The 17,330-nt window shown below is 39.1% G+C and overlaps 1 protein-coding gene across 3 annotated transcripts in view; it reads right to left on the reverse strand.

The window, feature by feature from the left end:
* Positions 1-17,330, reverse strand: part of SSH2 (slingshot protein phosphatase 2) — a 228,689-nt gene that overhangs the window by 155,001 nt on the left and 56,358 nt on the right. For 2 of the 3 annotated variants that reach the window (XM_020911788.2, XM_020911787.2), the window contains exon 2: positions 10,509-10,589. The exons of the other annotated variant lie outside the window; for it this stretch is intronic. In XM_020911788.2, coding sequence (XP_020767447.2) covers positions 10,509-10,589 — 81 coding nt within the window. The remainder of the gene's footprint in view (positions 1-10,508; positions 10,590-17,330) is intronic. 3 annotated transcript variants of the gene reach the window in all.

Genomic DNA, 17,330 nt, shown 5'->3' on the forward strand with positions numbered 1-17,330 from the left:
AAGTGATGGGACCAGATGCCATGGTCTTTACCATCTGAGCCCTTTAATTCTCTGATATGTCTATAATTTATTTTGTCATAAGAGTGAGGTAGAGATGCAACTTAACTTTTCCATTTATTTATTTTTCACTTAACATTTCAAATATAATTTCTCACAGATTTAGTTTTCATGCTTTTCATTTTAATGGCTCCATTGAATTAATGTTACCATAGTTTACTTAACCATTCCCTCTATCCTACTACCAAACATATTCATTACTATGTTACTACATATACTTTTCATTTTAAATAATCTCTTCAGAAGAAATTTTTAAGAATTAGATTTCTGGGTCAAAGAGTTTGAGCATTATTATAACTAAACTGTCAGACTACCAAGATCTAATCAATTTATAACTTTACCAATACAATCAAGTAAGAAGTATATGTGAGTATCAAGCACAAATCTTTTCCAAACAGAAAATTACACTAGGCGCTATTTACATCTAAATAGTTAGGCTCATAATCCAGAATCTAAAAACTTGCGTCACACTTTTACAGGAACTGACCACCCGAAGAAATGTTATTTCCTGGGAGAAAAAAGAGTAAGTGAACAAATTCTTTTGGAGCAAAGGGCAATGCAGAGGCCTCTGCTGGAAAATTCTAAGACAGTAACTTGGCAAATCAAGCATTACAACAGAGTGAGAAGAAGACTGCAGCATTTAAATTCAAGACGGTATTTCAAGACTGTTTCTCTCTGTCCTTTCCCTCCCCAGGAACGGTTTCCCTTCCTCCTACATTCTTCTCAAGCACCTTGAGGTTCTAGGCACCATCTAACAGTTCTCAGCATCTTCCATGAGCAGTCTTCTGCTTGGTTCCCTACATCAGGGCCTTCAAATTAAGTTCAAGTAAGACCAGGAAATAAGAGGTTGATTCCAAGGGGAACATCCACCCAGGCCCACGCATGCCAAGAGGGCACTTCCTCGTGCAAATCATCTAGTGCCTTTACAGCAGAGGTGCTCAGCTTCTTTGTATCTAATTTGCTGAAATTCACACACTACTCACCAGCCTTGTTGCACCCCCTTCTCTATGCTGCCTCCTAGGGCTCTTTTTAAAGAATGATTTTAGGAGGCAAACTTCTTTTGAAAAAATTATCTTACTGCTGTAATTTCTTCCTTTAGGATGCCCCTTCTGGAAACTTGGTACAGTGTCATGGTATGAATGCTGGTCAGACCAGAGAGGAGAGTCATAAACCTGGGGTAGGTTTCAAGCAGGCAGCAGGCATGGTGAGTAGAGCTTTCAGAATCGAACTTGAAATGTACTACTTACTAGATATGACACCAAGTAAACTTCATAACTATTTTGAACTAAAATATCACCATGTTAGAGAGGCCCTTCTTGATTATCTAAATCACAATTCTGCCTCGTTATTCTTTATTACTATTTCCCCACTTGTATTCTTCATGGCACAATCACATTTTGAAACTGAATTCTTATTTGATTTTTATCATGTGTCTTTCCCAGTGGACTGTAAATTCCAAAAGTGTAGGGTCTGACTTGTTCATCACTGGATACTCATTTCTTAGCATGGTGACTGCCACAGAGTACACTCAAGTAAGAATAGAATATATGAGCTCAGTTTTCTTATCTCAAAACAGGGATAAGTAACTACTCATATCAGAGATGTAGTATGAGATAGTACATGTAAAAACATATAGGACAGAGTAAGGCACACGGTTAGCACTCAACAAATGTTAGCCATTATTTCAGTTACAGTTCTCAGAAGTCATGGCCTTCGTAACTTAACTTTCTTAATTGTAAAGTGAAAGGAAGAATTACTAGACCTCCCCTACCGCCAAAGCACACGGAGAAGTTAAAAAACATAAACAAAAGACATTAGGAGGAACTCAGAAGACAAGATCCACTGAGGTTAAGAATTTGTTAAGTTTACAACTCTCCCATGACATCTTAATCAGAGTCATTGCTACTCTCTCTAAGGTTAACAGTTCTTGCCTAATAGCTCTGAAATCAGGATTTCACCCCCAGCACAGAGAGAACAGACTGGGAGAGCAAACTAAGCTGGGGAGGACTGCTTGAGCCTAACAGTGGCAGTACTCTAGAAAATCATAGAAAGACGGAAAATCAATCTGGCTATAAAGTCCAATTTCCGGTGATAAATACTATCTTACTTCCTAAAACACAAAACTTGTTATTAAGCGACCTCCTCTTTCTCTACATTTCTAACAACAATATGTCTTTATAATATCCCAAATTCAGTCTTCAAATGCCTCCAAATCTGTAATCTTATAATTCCTCCCAAGGGAACTTCTATGAACCACTATTCTTCTTTTTTTTTATTTAAATACATCTTTATTTTTAGTTTTTTTTGGCTTTACTAGGTCTTGGTTGCTGCTTCCGGGCCTTCTCTAGTTGCAGCGACTTTCCAGTTGCAGGGCGCGGGCTTCTCATTGTGGTGGTTTCTCTTGTTGCGGCGTATGGGCTCTCAAGAGTGGGATCAGTAGCTGTGGCTGGCTTAGTTGCCCTGTAGCACGTGGAATCTTCTGTACTAGGGTTCAAACCCATGTCCTCTGCATTGGGAGGCAAATCCTTAACCACTGGACCAACAGGGAAGTCCAAAGTACTAAAGTTTTTAAAAACATATTCATTAATTTTTATTTATTTACTTATTTGGCTGCACATGTGGACCTTTAGTTGCAGCATGTAGGATCCGGTTCCTTAACCAAGGATCAAACCTGAGAGCTCAGAGTCTTAACTGATGAGATCTCTATGAATCACTATTCTTAACTCTGGCTGCACAAAGAACCACCTATGGATCTTTGTAAAGAATAAAAATGTTGAGCTTATCCAAGATTCACTGAACTAGGAACTTGCTAACGTGAGATTTGATTGTCTTATTTCTGAAAAGTTCCACAGATTATTCTGCTGCAAAGCCAGAGTTAAGACCTACTATTCCATTTGTTCCTGACCTCCTAGCAGGAGAATAACATTCTATTCAAGGGTAAAGGCAATCCAGCATAAGGTTAAGAGCTCAAACAGGCAATGTCACGCAGACTTGGGTCCCAATATTAGCATGCTCACATATTTTAGGCAAGTTTATGTCTTCTCAACTTTAAATGGGAAATACTAAAAGTACTTATGCTCAGAGACTTGGATTTTAGACTACCTTATAGGAAAATCACTTAGCACATCCAGCAAATAGTAAATGCTCAATAAATTGTCTCACTAACCTTTCAAAGGGCAAATTATTTTCAAGCTATAATTTTTTTCTTTAAAAGTCTTTACAATTTTATTAACGAAAAACCTAGAAAGTCCTGCCATCTCCTGCTCTGCTGGTTCTCCTAAACCAAAACAAGGGGAAAATATACCTGATCAGGCCTTGGCCTCAGTTCATGGTAGCAGGCTAACAGAGCTAGAGCTTTTACTTGATTGATTATATACATCAGGCCAAGTTCTTGGTTTATGTCTGCAGTTGTTTAACTGCTACATTCTGCATATTCTCATGCCAGATGTCTCAAAAATATGTCTCTGGCCAAAAGAAGGACCAGAAACCAGACCAATACAAATCCAGCAATGGAAAGCAAGATGTGCTGGAAGCATCATTTTCAGATTCCTTTAGCCAAGACACAAAACTACATGCAACTTGCAAATCACTGTGCCAGGTACTATGGCAAATACTAAGATGCATAAAAAAAAGTTTCTGGCCTTTCAGTAGTCATTTTATGAATTTAAATAACATATTTTACAGGTTGCCACGAATCAGTCATGCCACAGGCCAAACCAAGGATTGTGAAGAGAAGCAAAGACAGTCAGGATGCCCACTTTTTCCTCCTCCTACCCCCAGAGCTGGACTATGAACTTAATTGTACTCACAGACAAGAGTGGCATTGTCTTGACTCTGCTGAAGAGATGATGACATCAGGGGATCCTATATCTGCCTCTGCTCTCAGCACAGATAATGTGCCAGACCCAGAAACCATCTCATTTAATTCTAACAACTCTATGAGACAGGTGCTATTGTTACACCTGTTTTACAGATGGGGGAAGTAAGGCTTAGTGGACTCACAGAGCCAGTAAGAGTGACTCAACTATGACCTGGGACTCTGACTCAGGCTGTTGGATTCTTAGCCTGAACTCTTTAAAGATTACATGATGATATGGAATCTAGAAAAATGGTATTGATGAACCTATTTGCAGGGCAGGGATAAAGATGCAAATGTAGAAAACGGACTTGTGGACATGGGAGGGGGAAGGGAGGGTGGGACGAGAGAGTAGCACTGACAAATGTGCACTGCCCTGTGTAAAACAGACAGCTAGTGGGAAGCTGCTGCATCGCAAACGGGGGCTCAGCTCAGTGCTCTGTGATGCCCAGAGGGGTGGGTGATGGGAGGCGGGGGGAGGCTCAGGACGGAGGGGATATAGGTATACTGATGGCTGATTCATGTTGTTGTATGGCAGAAACCAACACAACATTGTAAAGCAATTATCCTCCAATTAAACTTTTTAAAAAAGATTACACAATGCTTATCCCTGATTCCGGAGTTCAGAGAGGTCATCTAAAGAGCATAGCCTGATGCTTACATCAAAATCATATGGTTAAGAAGTCAGGAGAGTGGTTATCTCTAGGGGGTGAGGGCCAGAGGGTGAGTAGTGATGGGAAGGAACCAAGGAGCGGGTGATGGAGGAAGGGGAACTGGTGGAGGGGAACAGTAATACTCAGTCTCTTGATCTCGGTCCAGGTGACACAGTTTCTTAGTGTGTTTGTGAAAATTCAAGATAAACATAAAAGTACACCTTTCTGTATGTATATTTTAATAAAAATATAATCCACAAAGTGTGAAAGTGCTCTTTGATTCTTTTCTATGCCAGCTCCTAGCACTGTTGACTCAAGAAGAGTAAGGCTTAGTAGTCTCGTCGAAAACTTTACCCCTCATTGACACAGGTTTACTGAGGATTTGACCCACCTAATTTCAGTATGTTGCTTCTCTTTTTAACAGAAGCCTAGCCAGGGAATTTCACTGAATAAAAGTTAGTTGCATTCTACCTGAGGCAGCAAATGCATACAGTCAACTCTTATTTTTCTACTCCATCTTACATTTTATTCACTCTTTAGATGTTACAAATGTTGTAGATTGGAGCTCTGACTGGAGGTAAAAAAAATTAGCATAGCTAGAGTTAAAACGGTGGTTTTAAACCCTTCCCTGGTGGCTCAGATGGTAAAGAATCTGCCTGCAATGCAGGAGACCTGGGTTCGATCCCTGGTTGGAAAGATCTGCTGGAGAACGGAATGGCAACCCACCAGTATTCTTGCCCGGAGAATTCCGTGGACAGAGGAGCCTGACAGCCTAGAGTCCATTGGACTGCAGAGTCGGACATGACTGAGAGACTAACATTTTCACTTTCACAATCCTAGATTCATATTAGAATAATCCTGGGAGCCTTTAAAAAATACCAATATCTGGGTCCCACTCAGAGATCCTGGTTTAACTGGACTGAGGTAAGACCCTGTTATTAAATTATTTTAAAAGGTCACCAGGTGATTCTAACATGCAGCCATGATGAGAGCCACTGAGTCAAACTATAAAGCTAATTTTTTTTTAAAGCTAATTTTTAAAAGTAGCCTTTGTACCAAAGATTACTACAAATCTGAGTTGTACACGACTGAAGCGACTTAGCAGCAGCAGCAGCAGCATTTCTCTTCAAATCACTTAAGACTTTAAAAAAAGAAAAGTTGAAAGTTAGTTCTCACTTGTTATCCTAGGATAAAAACAGTTGAGCTATGCTTTATTCTGGAACAACAACAACAAAAATTATCATAGGAGGCTTTCTACTGGCATAATGATTTGGATAAGATTCCCTCCAAGGGAAAAAAGTAGGAATACTGTTAATGGTGAAGCTGTTTCTGCCACTAGCAACACTTTTAACCTGTTTTCTGACCAGGTGCTCTAGTCAGCAGTCTCTTCGCTATGCAGCAGAAGTGAGGCAGAACAAACTCAAATCATTCTGAACTCTGGTCAGACAGCTGTTCGCTGTTGGCTAACTGGCCGTTTGAAACTCGTAATAAAACCTACACCACCTTAGCAATGAATTTCCCTTTTTAAATTGTTTTTACATTTGTGTGTGTTGGCTAGTGAAATGGTGTCTCTGCAAGTGAGTCTGAAAAAGAAATAAAACACACACACAGTACAGGGAGCTGAAAAAAAGAGGGTCAACACGAATCATCAGAAATGACCAGATGCACATGTTCGCTGGCCACATACCATCATCACTTTCCATCCAACCAGTTTGTTATCACTGTAGTTGTATGTTTATCTACAAGCATCTTGTTTGTGCTCACAATTTCTAGAGATTTAGAAAAGTAGATTTCCTAGCAATAGCAGTTCTCCCCTTCTAAGTGTAGTTTTACTTTTTAAGCCAACAAATCATTCATTAATTTTATCATTCCATACACCATATTCTGGGCTTCCCTGGTGGCTCAGCAGTAAAGAATCCCAACTGCAATGAAGGAGACAAAGGTTCGATCCCTGGGTTGGGAAGATCCCCTGGAGAAGGAAATGGCAAGCCACTCCAGCATTCTTGCTTGGGAGATCCCAGGGACAGAGGAGCCTGGCAGGCTACAGTCCATGGGGTCAAAAAGAGTTGGACATGACTTAGCAACTAAACACCACCATCACCATGTTCTAAGACTTAAAACATACAAGAAAACTAGGATGCTTCCAAAGAAACCTGAAGATTAAGACTCCTATCTTCAAACCATAGGCTGGCTACTTATTTGAACCAGGGTTTATCTTAATGCTAGTAGCTTATTAATATTCTATAATCCTTCATCTTGAATTTAGTATTAGCCAAGTTAAATATTCTCTCTCCCAAAGCAATTCTCTTACCCCACTACACGTGAAAACCTTCGTAGATGTTGCCACTAGAAGGGTACTGTTATATTCTGAGACACCTGCCCCCACCAGAAGAGAACGCAAACCTAGTTTAAAAATGTGAAGTATTCTAAACCAAATGGTTTTTACATTTTAGATTTTCCTTTCTTTTCATCTGCCTTCTCCACGTTCAATTCTAGAGGGTACCTTTCCTTTTCTTTCTTTAATAACAAAAGGCTAACACCTCTCCCTTTTACTGGGCTATTCAAACACAAAATGAGTTTTGATTACACACAGGGAAAGTGCATTCCCTCCAAGGATATAATATCCAAGCAAAGGAGTATCCATCCCTCTTCCTGCCCGGTGGGGTAGGGGAGGAGAGAAAGGAGAGCAGAGAAAGGAGAGAAAGAATTAAGTTGTATTCTTAGGAGATAAACTAACACAACAAGCAATTTCCTCACCTACAGTCTAGGCAAGAAATAACCCTACAGTGGTGATGAATCCAGCTGTTTTGGCTGAAGCCCACAATCACCATAACTGGAAACCCGGGTGAAGCAGAGCTCTTTTCCTCCAAGGCAGCAGAGCGGTAGGTATGAGGACCGAAACGAGGAGAACCCTCCGGGGTCTTCAGGGGCTGCTGCAGCCACCTGCACCCAACCTGCTCTCGCCCCTGTCTACATTCTTTCTTATCTGGAGCCAAAGTGAAGCTCCTGCTGCTGGGGCCAGGGTCTTCCTCCTTCACAGGGTCACCGTGCTCTAGGGCAGGCAGCCCCTCTTCCCATTCTGGAGGCTTCCAGCGACCCTGTGCATAGCAGGGGGAGAATTAGCTGCTTCTGCTTCTACCCTGTATCTGGTTCCCTAGAGGCTGAGTGGGACCAGGGAAGGGGCAGAGGTCTCTCTACATTCCTCTCCTCTCTTTCATGAAACCCTCAGGAGATGTCAGGCAGCCAGCTCTCTTCCAAGCCCTCATCCCTTCTTTGACTCCAGACAAATCTCCTTCCACTCACCCACAGATCTCGTCTCTTCTCCCCAGGTACTGCAGTTCCATGAATACCCATGAGACTAATCTGTTGAACAGTAGACTATACATTCTCCTAGAGTAAATTCTTTTTAATTTCCACTTTATTGGGGGTATAATTGACAAATAAAATTGTAAGCTATTTAAAGTGTACATTGTGGTGATTTATATATGAATACATTGTGAAACGATTCCCCTCATCTGGTTAATACTTTATATATATAAATATATATATATATTTATATATGTATTAGTATTGGTGAGTATATCTATACATAAGTAATATATATGTATATATACAGGTTATATATATATATACATTGGTGAAAATATTTAAGTTCTGCTCTTTTAGCAATTCCAATTATAAAATACAATGTTAACTACATTCACCATGTTTTACATTCGATTCTCAGACCTTATTTACCTTGTAGCTGTATGTTTGCTCTTAGGGTAGATTTGATATTTTATGCCTAACTCCCACAGCCTTGGGACTGGAAATTTGTACATGAGAATCAATCAAGACTTGGAGAATGAATGCATCCATGCATAAGTAAAGCAATGAATATAGCTGACCAAAGTTCATATTTCTGTTATCCCAAGGTTGACTGAAAAAGTTCTTTATCTTCTATTTTTCATTACAAGTTAACTCCTATTTCAAATAGTTACCAAGATCCCTACCATTTTCTTTGAAGAAAATCCAAAGTGGGGATTTCAGTCAGTTTGCTCTGCAAATAATTTTGCTTTAGAGTTTAAACCTTCAAATTGGGAAGAACCTTTTCAATCTCCTTTAATATGGAGAGTGGGAATGGGAAGGTGAGAAAAAAAGTGTGGGAAATACTCGAACAAACAAGAGGATCCAGTACCTCCACAGGTGAAGCCAGTCAAGTACATGAAACCACTTTTGCCTCTCAGAGAGGCAACAAACCTGACTTAAATGACTCAAAGTTCTGGCAATAAAATCAAGCAATGGGGCAACTAAGCCCACTCCCACAACAACTGAGGTCAGCATGCTCTAGGGTTGTTGAACTTGTGACTACAGAGCCCACGTGCCTAGAGCCCATGCACCCTCCATAACCTGAGCAAGCCCGCTCGTAGCACCGAAGACCCAGCATAGCCAAAAGTAAATAAATGAATAAATATTTTTAAAAAATCAAGCAATCCAGAGTAATCTGCAAATATAATTTTTCCTAACAGAGAAAACTATTAAAACTAGAATCTTTTCCCCACATGTCCAACTTCATAAAAATCTTTATGTGGACTGCCATGCACCGATCTCTGTAAGACAAAAATCAGCCAAAACAAGAAGGATTAAAAACATCCTCAGTCCAAGTGCAGAGGACCCCACTGCAGACTGAACCGAATAAATCTTGTAGGATACTACATGTACGGAGACCAGTGCACGTTCCATCACTGATGATGCTGCCTGCCAATAATGTGCTGACGGCTGCCAGCGAAGATCTGATGTCAGCGCTGCTCCTGCTTATCACACAACACTAGGCAAAGAATATAACCTTTCCACCCTCAGTCTGTCATCTGCTACATGTAGATAATAAATGAGTGTTCATGTGAATTCATTGTTTTCAAGTCCTAGGGAAGTGAGTTATTAGTGAGTCACAGTAACTGACTTCATGCCATTTCAGACTCTTCATCAGTGCTGAATGAAGTGCAACCAGATGAATCAACATAGTGGTTGAATGACGTCTTAAACCAATGATCACCTTCATTGTGCCATGAAGGTGAAGTAAAGACAGTTTAAAGCAGACAGTTCTATGCTGGTATACTTGATAGGCATAACTTTGAGAGAGAGTTTCCATTGATGAAACTTTACCAATACTTATAGAATATCTACTATGCACAATAAGCATTCTGGAATAGACAGAAACCAGATTTTATGATTGAGGTTTGTAAAACCTATTTTGAACTATGGCTTGCAAAGGCAGTTATCATACTGAAAGCGGTATGTAGTCAACTTAAGTCATTCTCTAACTTCAGCCTGAGTCTGTGGGTAATTTGCAATAACTAGAAAAGTATGCTGGGGATCAGATGTTCAGTGGCTAAGTCACATCCAACTCTTTGCGACCTCATGGACTGTAGCATCCCAGGCTCCAGATGAGATCAATACAGTTTACAATACCTCATGAAATGCAGTGAGATAGTTCTAAGTTTGAGATGATCTGGCTGACTCTCTAGGATTTATAACACTTCTTTGTCTTAACGCTATCAATAGCCAGGATATGTTAGGTCTTTGTATGTGGGGAATAAAGGTCAGGTGGCAGCACCAATACCAGCTGTCACAGGGAAAAGACCATAAAAAAATGTGAAAACCCCACAAAAACAATCACATTCCTTAGTGAAGGAGACTTACTTAAGGTTCCAGGGTACAGCATTTATCTACTTCGATAGATATGCTTTGAGGGGAGATTATTACACATACACATATACCAGACTATTTAAACATACACTCATAGCAAGTCACTTATTTGCCTTCTCAAGCTCTTTGGCTGAGTTAGGCTAAACAGATAAAGATAAAATAATTGGCACTATCTCAACTGCGCTGAAGAGCCAAATTTACTCTAAAAGCTTTCACCTGCATCACCAAAGGCTGTAGAAAGACAAATACCTACGTACATTGGAATCACTAAAGATTTCTGAGTCTTCACATTCACAGCAAAGTAACGCTGCGGATTCACTGTCTTCCAGGTGAGAGCTCTGTAACACAAACGAGATTATTTCAGAGATCCAGATACTGGGGCCATAAGCATGAGGAGAAAGACCAGCAGAAATCACTGTGTTGTTGTTAGCTCTTGGTGAGAAGCTGATTCTGATTAGTAATGGCTGTTTTGGAGAGAAAAGCCAACAAGGTGATTTGTTAGGAAAAGTGAGGCGTGTTGGATTAGCTGAAGCATTTTCTGTGGTTTCCAACTGGGCCATGGGATGTCCTTTTTCTGTAAAGATGTTGCTACTAACCCTTCGGAGTATGTAGTCTGGACTTCTTCCAGAACTGGGTAGGTTTGTGTTCACTTGTCCTCACATTCAAAGGTATGTATTTGATGACTGTTTAGAGACAGGCTTTCGAATGTAACAGAGCACACGATTAGGGGTTAGAACCACGAGCCTAGCCAGCCTCATTAGCCCTCTGCTAACAAGTGTTTATAAGGAGAGCCAAAAGACATGCCCTACTCAAGTCCTACTGACAAATGCCAGAAAACAATTTAAAACCTTTCTTCCACTCTCCAATCTCTTTTTCAAAATCTGTCTAGAAGAGAGATAAGAAAAATGAGACAAAGGGGTGAAACAAATAGCTAGTAACACAAGAGAATTTTTCCCTTATGACTAAAAGGAGCACACACACACAAAAAGCTCCAATTATGACCCATTTAAGTTCTTTCTACTATTTGTTGTTTGGGTAATAGCTGCTGGAAACTTGAGTTATCCCTACAAAGAGACGTATACACTTACGTCATTAAAACTTCACACTACTATATGATGTACCAATCTTACTTCCGGGTACAAATCCGAAAGAATAGAAATCAGGGTTTTGAAGAGATATCTGCATCTTATTTTAAATGTTCTTACCACAAAATAAACAACAAAACCCCTAGGAGCCTAAGGAAACTTTTGGAGTTAATAGATATTTTTATTACCTTGATTATACAATGATGGTTTTCATGGATGTATGCACAGGTCCAAACTCATCAAATTGGATATGTTAACTATGTCGAGTTTTTTATCAATCAGATCTTAGTAAGTCTATTAAAAAAATTGTGACCATCTGTGGCTGAAACTTAATCACACACAACTACTTTATGGCTATCATGGTTGACTGATATTTTGTATTTTCAAAGATAAGACCGTGTTTCGACTCGTAGAATACCTGCAGAAATGAGTTTTAGAGTGCAGATAAACAGAGTAAAGTTCAGAGTTCCTACTTCTGGTATCTGCCTTCTCCTGGTTTATTTCCTTCTTATCTTTTCCTACCCTGATCCTTTGCCTACTTCTGATTTTTGTCCTTACAACCAAGTCTCATATTCCATTTCTCCTCTCTCTTCCTCTTTCAGAAAGTAAACAATTAAATATTTAAAATCATTTTTAGGTCTTGCAAATGCAAAGTCTCTCTCTTTTTTTTTTTCCCATTTATTTTTATTAGTTGGAGGCTAATTACTTTACATCATTACAGTAGTTTTTGTCATACATTGAAATGAATTAGCCATGGATTTACATGTATTCCCCATCCCGGTCCCCCCTCCCACCTCCCTCTCCACCCGATCCCTCTGGGTCTTCCCAGTGCACCAGGCCCGAGCACTTGTCTCATGCACCCAACCTGGGCTGGTGATCTGTTTCACCCTAGATAATATACATGTTTCAATGCTGTTCTCTTGAAACATCCCACCCTCGCCTTCTCCCAGAGTCCACAAGTCTGTTCTATACATCTGAGTCTCTTTTTCTGTTTTGCATATAGGGTTATCGTTCTTTATTTCTTATTCCCTTGCATTTTGGAGGAGGAAAAAAGAAGAATATTTATTCTCCTTTGTCTTGAAAAAAAAAAATCAGTCTATAAAGTGTGTGACTACTTCTGAAAGTCATATTAGAAAAGCTAAAGCATTAATAAATAACAAACAAAATATCTGAAGGAAAAAGGCAGAGATCAAAGCTGCTTTCAATTCTCCCAAATTCCTTATATCACAACAGATATAACAGAGATGATATCAAGCATATCAAACATGGTTTGTCTCTGCCAGGAGAGAAAAGTACACATTAATTAATCCTAATTACACTAGTTGATGATTTTTAGGTTTTCATTCTTGTGTATACTGCAGCATGGTTACATGAGCTCTTCCAAAATGACCTTTCAAGAAAAGATTCTTTTATATAAAATGGACTATTGGCCATAAAAAAATTGAACTTCTGCCATTTGTAACTATATGGATAGACCTGGAGTGTATTATGTTTAGTAAAATAAGTCAGACAGAAAGACAAATATTGCATATAACAAAACAGAAACAGACTCACAGATATAGAAAGCAAACTAGAAGATACCAGTAGAGAGAGGGAGGGGAGGGGCCAGATAGGAGTATGGGATTAAGAGATACAAACTACCTGTAGAAAGCAGATAAGCAACAAGGATATACTGTACAGCACAGGGAAGTATAGTCAGCACTGTGTAATAACTTTAAAGGAGTATGAGCTATAGAAATACTGAATCACTATGCTGTACATCTGACACTAATATTGTAAATCAAATAAATTTCTATATTAAAAAAGTAACAGGTCCTATAATGACATCTGCATTCCTAAAGTTATTTTAAGACTTTCCTACCTACTTATTAATCGAAATTCAATTAACTGCTTATGACTATTGATAGGAGAAACTCCTATATATTAAGGAATGTGGAAGTCATTCTGGCTTGTACATGATTTAACTGGAATTTTATGCTAACTAAAACAGCCTGTTCGTGGCCTGTCAAACATACATTGTACATCTGTTTTAACCATTAAAAAAAAATAAGGTGCACTGACCAGAAGTACAGAATGTCCATGTTAAAGATTAAATGCCTTCCTTCCAATGCTGTTACTCCCTTGATGATAAGAGTTCCTTCCCAGGAGCCAAGGCCATATTGACTGGCTGTGTACATGCTGATTTGTTTTTGTTTTTTTTTTAATCTTGAAGAAATGTGTCTCTGACTTGTCTGATGTTCTTTGTTCTGACAAGGTATAAACCTATGCTGAAACCCATGCTCCTCTGGAGTGGTTCCTCACAGTTCTCTGTGAGGCTGTCTTTTGGGCTATAGCCCTCAGTTTGGCTGAAATCAAACTTTTTTATTCCTATTACAGACTATTTATTATTTCCACTGACAATATAAAGGGTTTATTCTAAGAATGAATGTTTAGGAACTCTATTAATATAATTTAGCATATAATGAAGAAAAATGAGAAAAAAATATGATTAAATAGTAAAAGACATTTGATAAAATTAAAGGTCATTTTTGGCTTCAAACATTTTTAGGAAGCTAGGAACAAAAGATGTTTCCTTAAACTCAGTCCCCAGGTGAGTTTAGTTTACATCTAGTACTTCTCAGGTGGGCAGGCCCTTGCGTGTGCGTGTTCAGTCACTCAGTCGTGTCTGACTATTTGTGACATCATGGACTGTAGCTTGCCACCTTCCTCTGTCCATGGGATTCTCCAGGCAAGAATACTGGAGTGGGTTGCCATTTCCTACCCCAGGGGGTAGGCCCTTGCCTCAACCTAAAAGTAGGCCCTAATAGGTGATCTTGCCTGAATTTCATGTTGTAGAAAGTCCTCCAGTGTTTCTTCTGACATGATGACAGTGGCTGTGCCAAGTTTGCAGTGCAGGTATCAATTTTTTTTTCCTTCTTTTTCATCTTTCCTTCCTATCTTCCTTTTTACAATATTCCTTTGGCCTTTTTCAGTAAGAATTTTGAAGACAATAGAGTCAAACTGTTAATAATATTCTTGCATTGGAAGTATCAAGCCCAAATCTTAACTAAACTGAGTTTACATCCTGATTCTGTCACTTACCAGTCATGTGATGTTGAACAATTAATCTAAGCTCAATTTCTTCATCCATAAAAATCAACACAACAATAGCATCTATCTAACAGGGTCACTGGAAAAATTGTATGAAAGATGATGTAAGAAAAACACTTGGCATAATTTAGCTACTCATGTTGGTAATACTACTGCTGCCAATAATAATACATATAACTAGAGAAATAATAATCTCCTCCCTGGAAGTAAAACACTTACAAATTTGGGCTAAGTTCTCTTTCAAAGGAATTTTTGCCATTGAGGGAAATTATGTTTCTACAAAATTTTAAGTGTTTCACTTCTAAATCCAGACAAATTTGTATTCCCTACATGATCTTGAAGTACTGAACTCACAATGAGTATTCATTACCACTTATTGTACCCCTACTAAGAACTAATAAGTACTTTACTTGGTTCTAGATTAGCTATAGTAAAACCCCAAACAAAAGGGAAAGAAAACTGAACAGGTTCCAAAAATAGTTTTAGTTTTTATGGAGATGCAAAAAACCACAAAGATAAGGATATGGTTCCGTGGGAATATTTTCCTTCGGCCAAGTATCATTTGGAGAAAAACAGGGGCTAACACTGCAGGTAAGGAAAACACACCCATATATACAAGAAATTTCAATTCGGAACAGCTTCTGAGCAACAATTACAGTAATAAAATGTTGCAATCTTTATATGGAATGTATGATGCAAAGTCTCATGTACTAAGGAGGATGTTTTGAAGCCTGTTAAGTTGTGCAGTTACCTAACAACTGGCAAGCAGAAGTCTCAAGAAATAAACCCACAAGAGCCCAAACTTGTTTCTACTGTTGTCTCTTTTATTCTATTTTTGTTACAGGTTATGTGATTTTAAGAAGCAGAAAACATTTATGATTATTATATTTTTACCTTTCCTTCTTTCCTTCATTTTTTCTCCTCCCAACTTTTTAAGGGCTCTAAGTGAATAAATTACAGTTGTTCTTAAAGAACTAGAGACTTTGAAAATATACTTTCAGACAGCAAAAAATAAAACACATGTGTACCCTAAAGCCTGATGACTACCTGGAGGCTAAGAGTTTTTCACATTTAAAGGTCAGGATAAGAAATAGGTCTTATTTATCCTGACACTGAAGTGTAACTAGATTGAACAAAGCGATTTTACAGCCTAAAGATGTGATGGCTCAATCACCTGCAATGTCTGAGCCACCTGCAAAGTCTGCCTGCAGTGCAGGAGATGCAATAGACGTGGGTTTGATCTCTGGGTTGGGAAGATCCCCTGGAGGAGGGCATGGCAACACACTCCAGTATTCTTGCCTGGGAAATCCCATGGACCCATGGAGCCTGGCAGGCTCCAGTCCATGGGGTTGCAAAGAGTCAGACATGACTGAAATGACTGAGCATACACACATGCACAGATGACCCAGCTGAGAAAACCTTCTCTGCAGTCCCTAACCCCAAGTTACACATTTAAAACCATTCTTTTTTCTCCTTTTAAAAAACTGCATTCCCGTGACTTATTTATTATTTTTTTTCTTTTCATTTATATTTATTAGTTGGAGGCTAATTACTTCACAACATTTCAGTGGGTTTTGTCATACATTGACATGAATCAGCCATGGAGTTACATGTATTCCCCATCCCGATCCCCCCTCCCACCTCCCTCTCCACCTGATTCCTCTGGGTCTTCCCAGTGTATCAGGCCCGAGCACTTGTCTCATGCATCCCACCTGGGCTGGTGATCTGTTTCACTATAGATAATATACATGCTGTTCTTTCGAAACGTCCCACCCTCACCTTCTCCCACAGAGTCCAAAAGTCTGTTCTGTACATCTGTGTCTCTTTTTCTGTTTTGCATATAGGGTTATCATTACCATCTTTCTAAATTCCATACATATGTGTTAGTACACTGTAAAGTTCTTTATCTTTCTGGCTTACTTCACTCTGTATAATGGGCTCCAGTTTCATCCATCTCATTAGAACTGATTCAAATGAATTCTTTTTAATGGCTGAGTAATATTCCATGGTGTATATGTACCACAGCTTCCTTATCCATTCGTCTGCTGATGGGCATCTAGGTTGCTTCCATGTCCTGGCTATTATAAACAGTGCTGCGATGAACATTGGGGTGCACGTGTCTCTTTCAGATCTGCTCAGTGTGTATGCCCAGAAGTGGGATTGCTGGGTCATATGGCAGTTCTATTTCCAGTTTTTTAAGAAATCTCCACACTGTTTTCCATAGTGGCTGTACTAGTTTGCATTCCCACCAACAGTGTAAGAGGGGTCCCTTTTCTCCACACCCTCTCCAGCATTTATTGCTTGTAGACTTTTGGATAGCAGCCATCCTGACTGGCGTGTAATGGTACCTCATTGTGGTTTTGATTTGCATTTCTCTGATAATGAGTGATGTTGAGCATCTTTTCATGTGTTTGTTAGCCATCTGTATGTCTTCTTTGGAGAAATGTCTGTTTAGTTCTTTGGCCCATTTTTTGATTGGGTCATTTATTTTTCTGGAATTGAGCTTCAGGAGTTGCTTGTATATTTTTGAGATTAATCCTTTGTCTGTTGCTTCATTTGCTATTATTTTCTTCCAATCTGAGGGCTGTCCTTTCACCTTACCTATAGTTTCCTTTGTTGTGCAAAAGCTTTTAAGTTTCATTAGGTCCCATTTGTTTATTTTTGCTTTTATTTCCAATATTCTTGGAGGTGGGTCATAGAGGATCCTGCTGTGATTTATGTTGCAGAGTGTTTTGCCTATGTTCTCCTCTAGGAGTTTTATAGTTTCTGGTCTTACATTTAGATCTTTAATCCATTTTGAGTTTATTTTTGTGTATGGTGTTAGAAAGTGTTCTAGTTTCATTCTTTTACAAGTGGTTGACCAGTTTTCCCAGCACCACTTGTTAAAGAGGTTGCCATGACTTA

The sequence above is a fragment of the Odocoileus virginianus genome, chromosome 17 (assembly GCF_023699985.2).
Source record: "Odocoileus virginianus isolate 20LAN1187 ecotype Illinois chromosome 17, Ovbor_1.2, whole genome shotgun sequence".
In the NCBI taxonomy this organism is placed as follows: domain Eukaryota; kingdom Metazoa; phylum Chordata; class Mammalia; order Artiodactyla; family Cervidae; genus Odocoileus; species Odocoileus virginianus.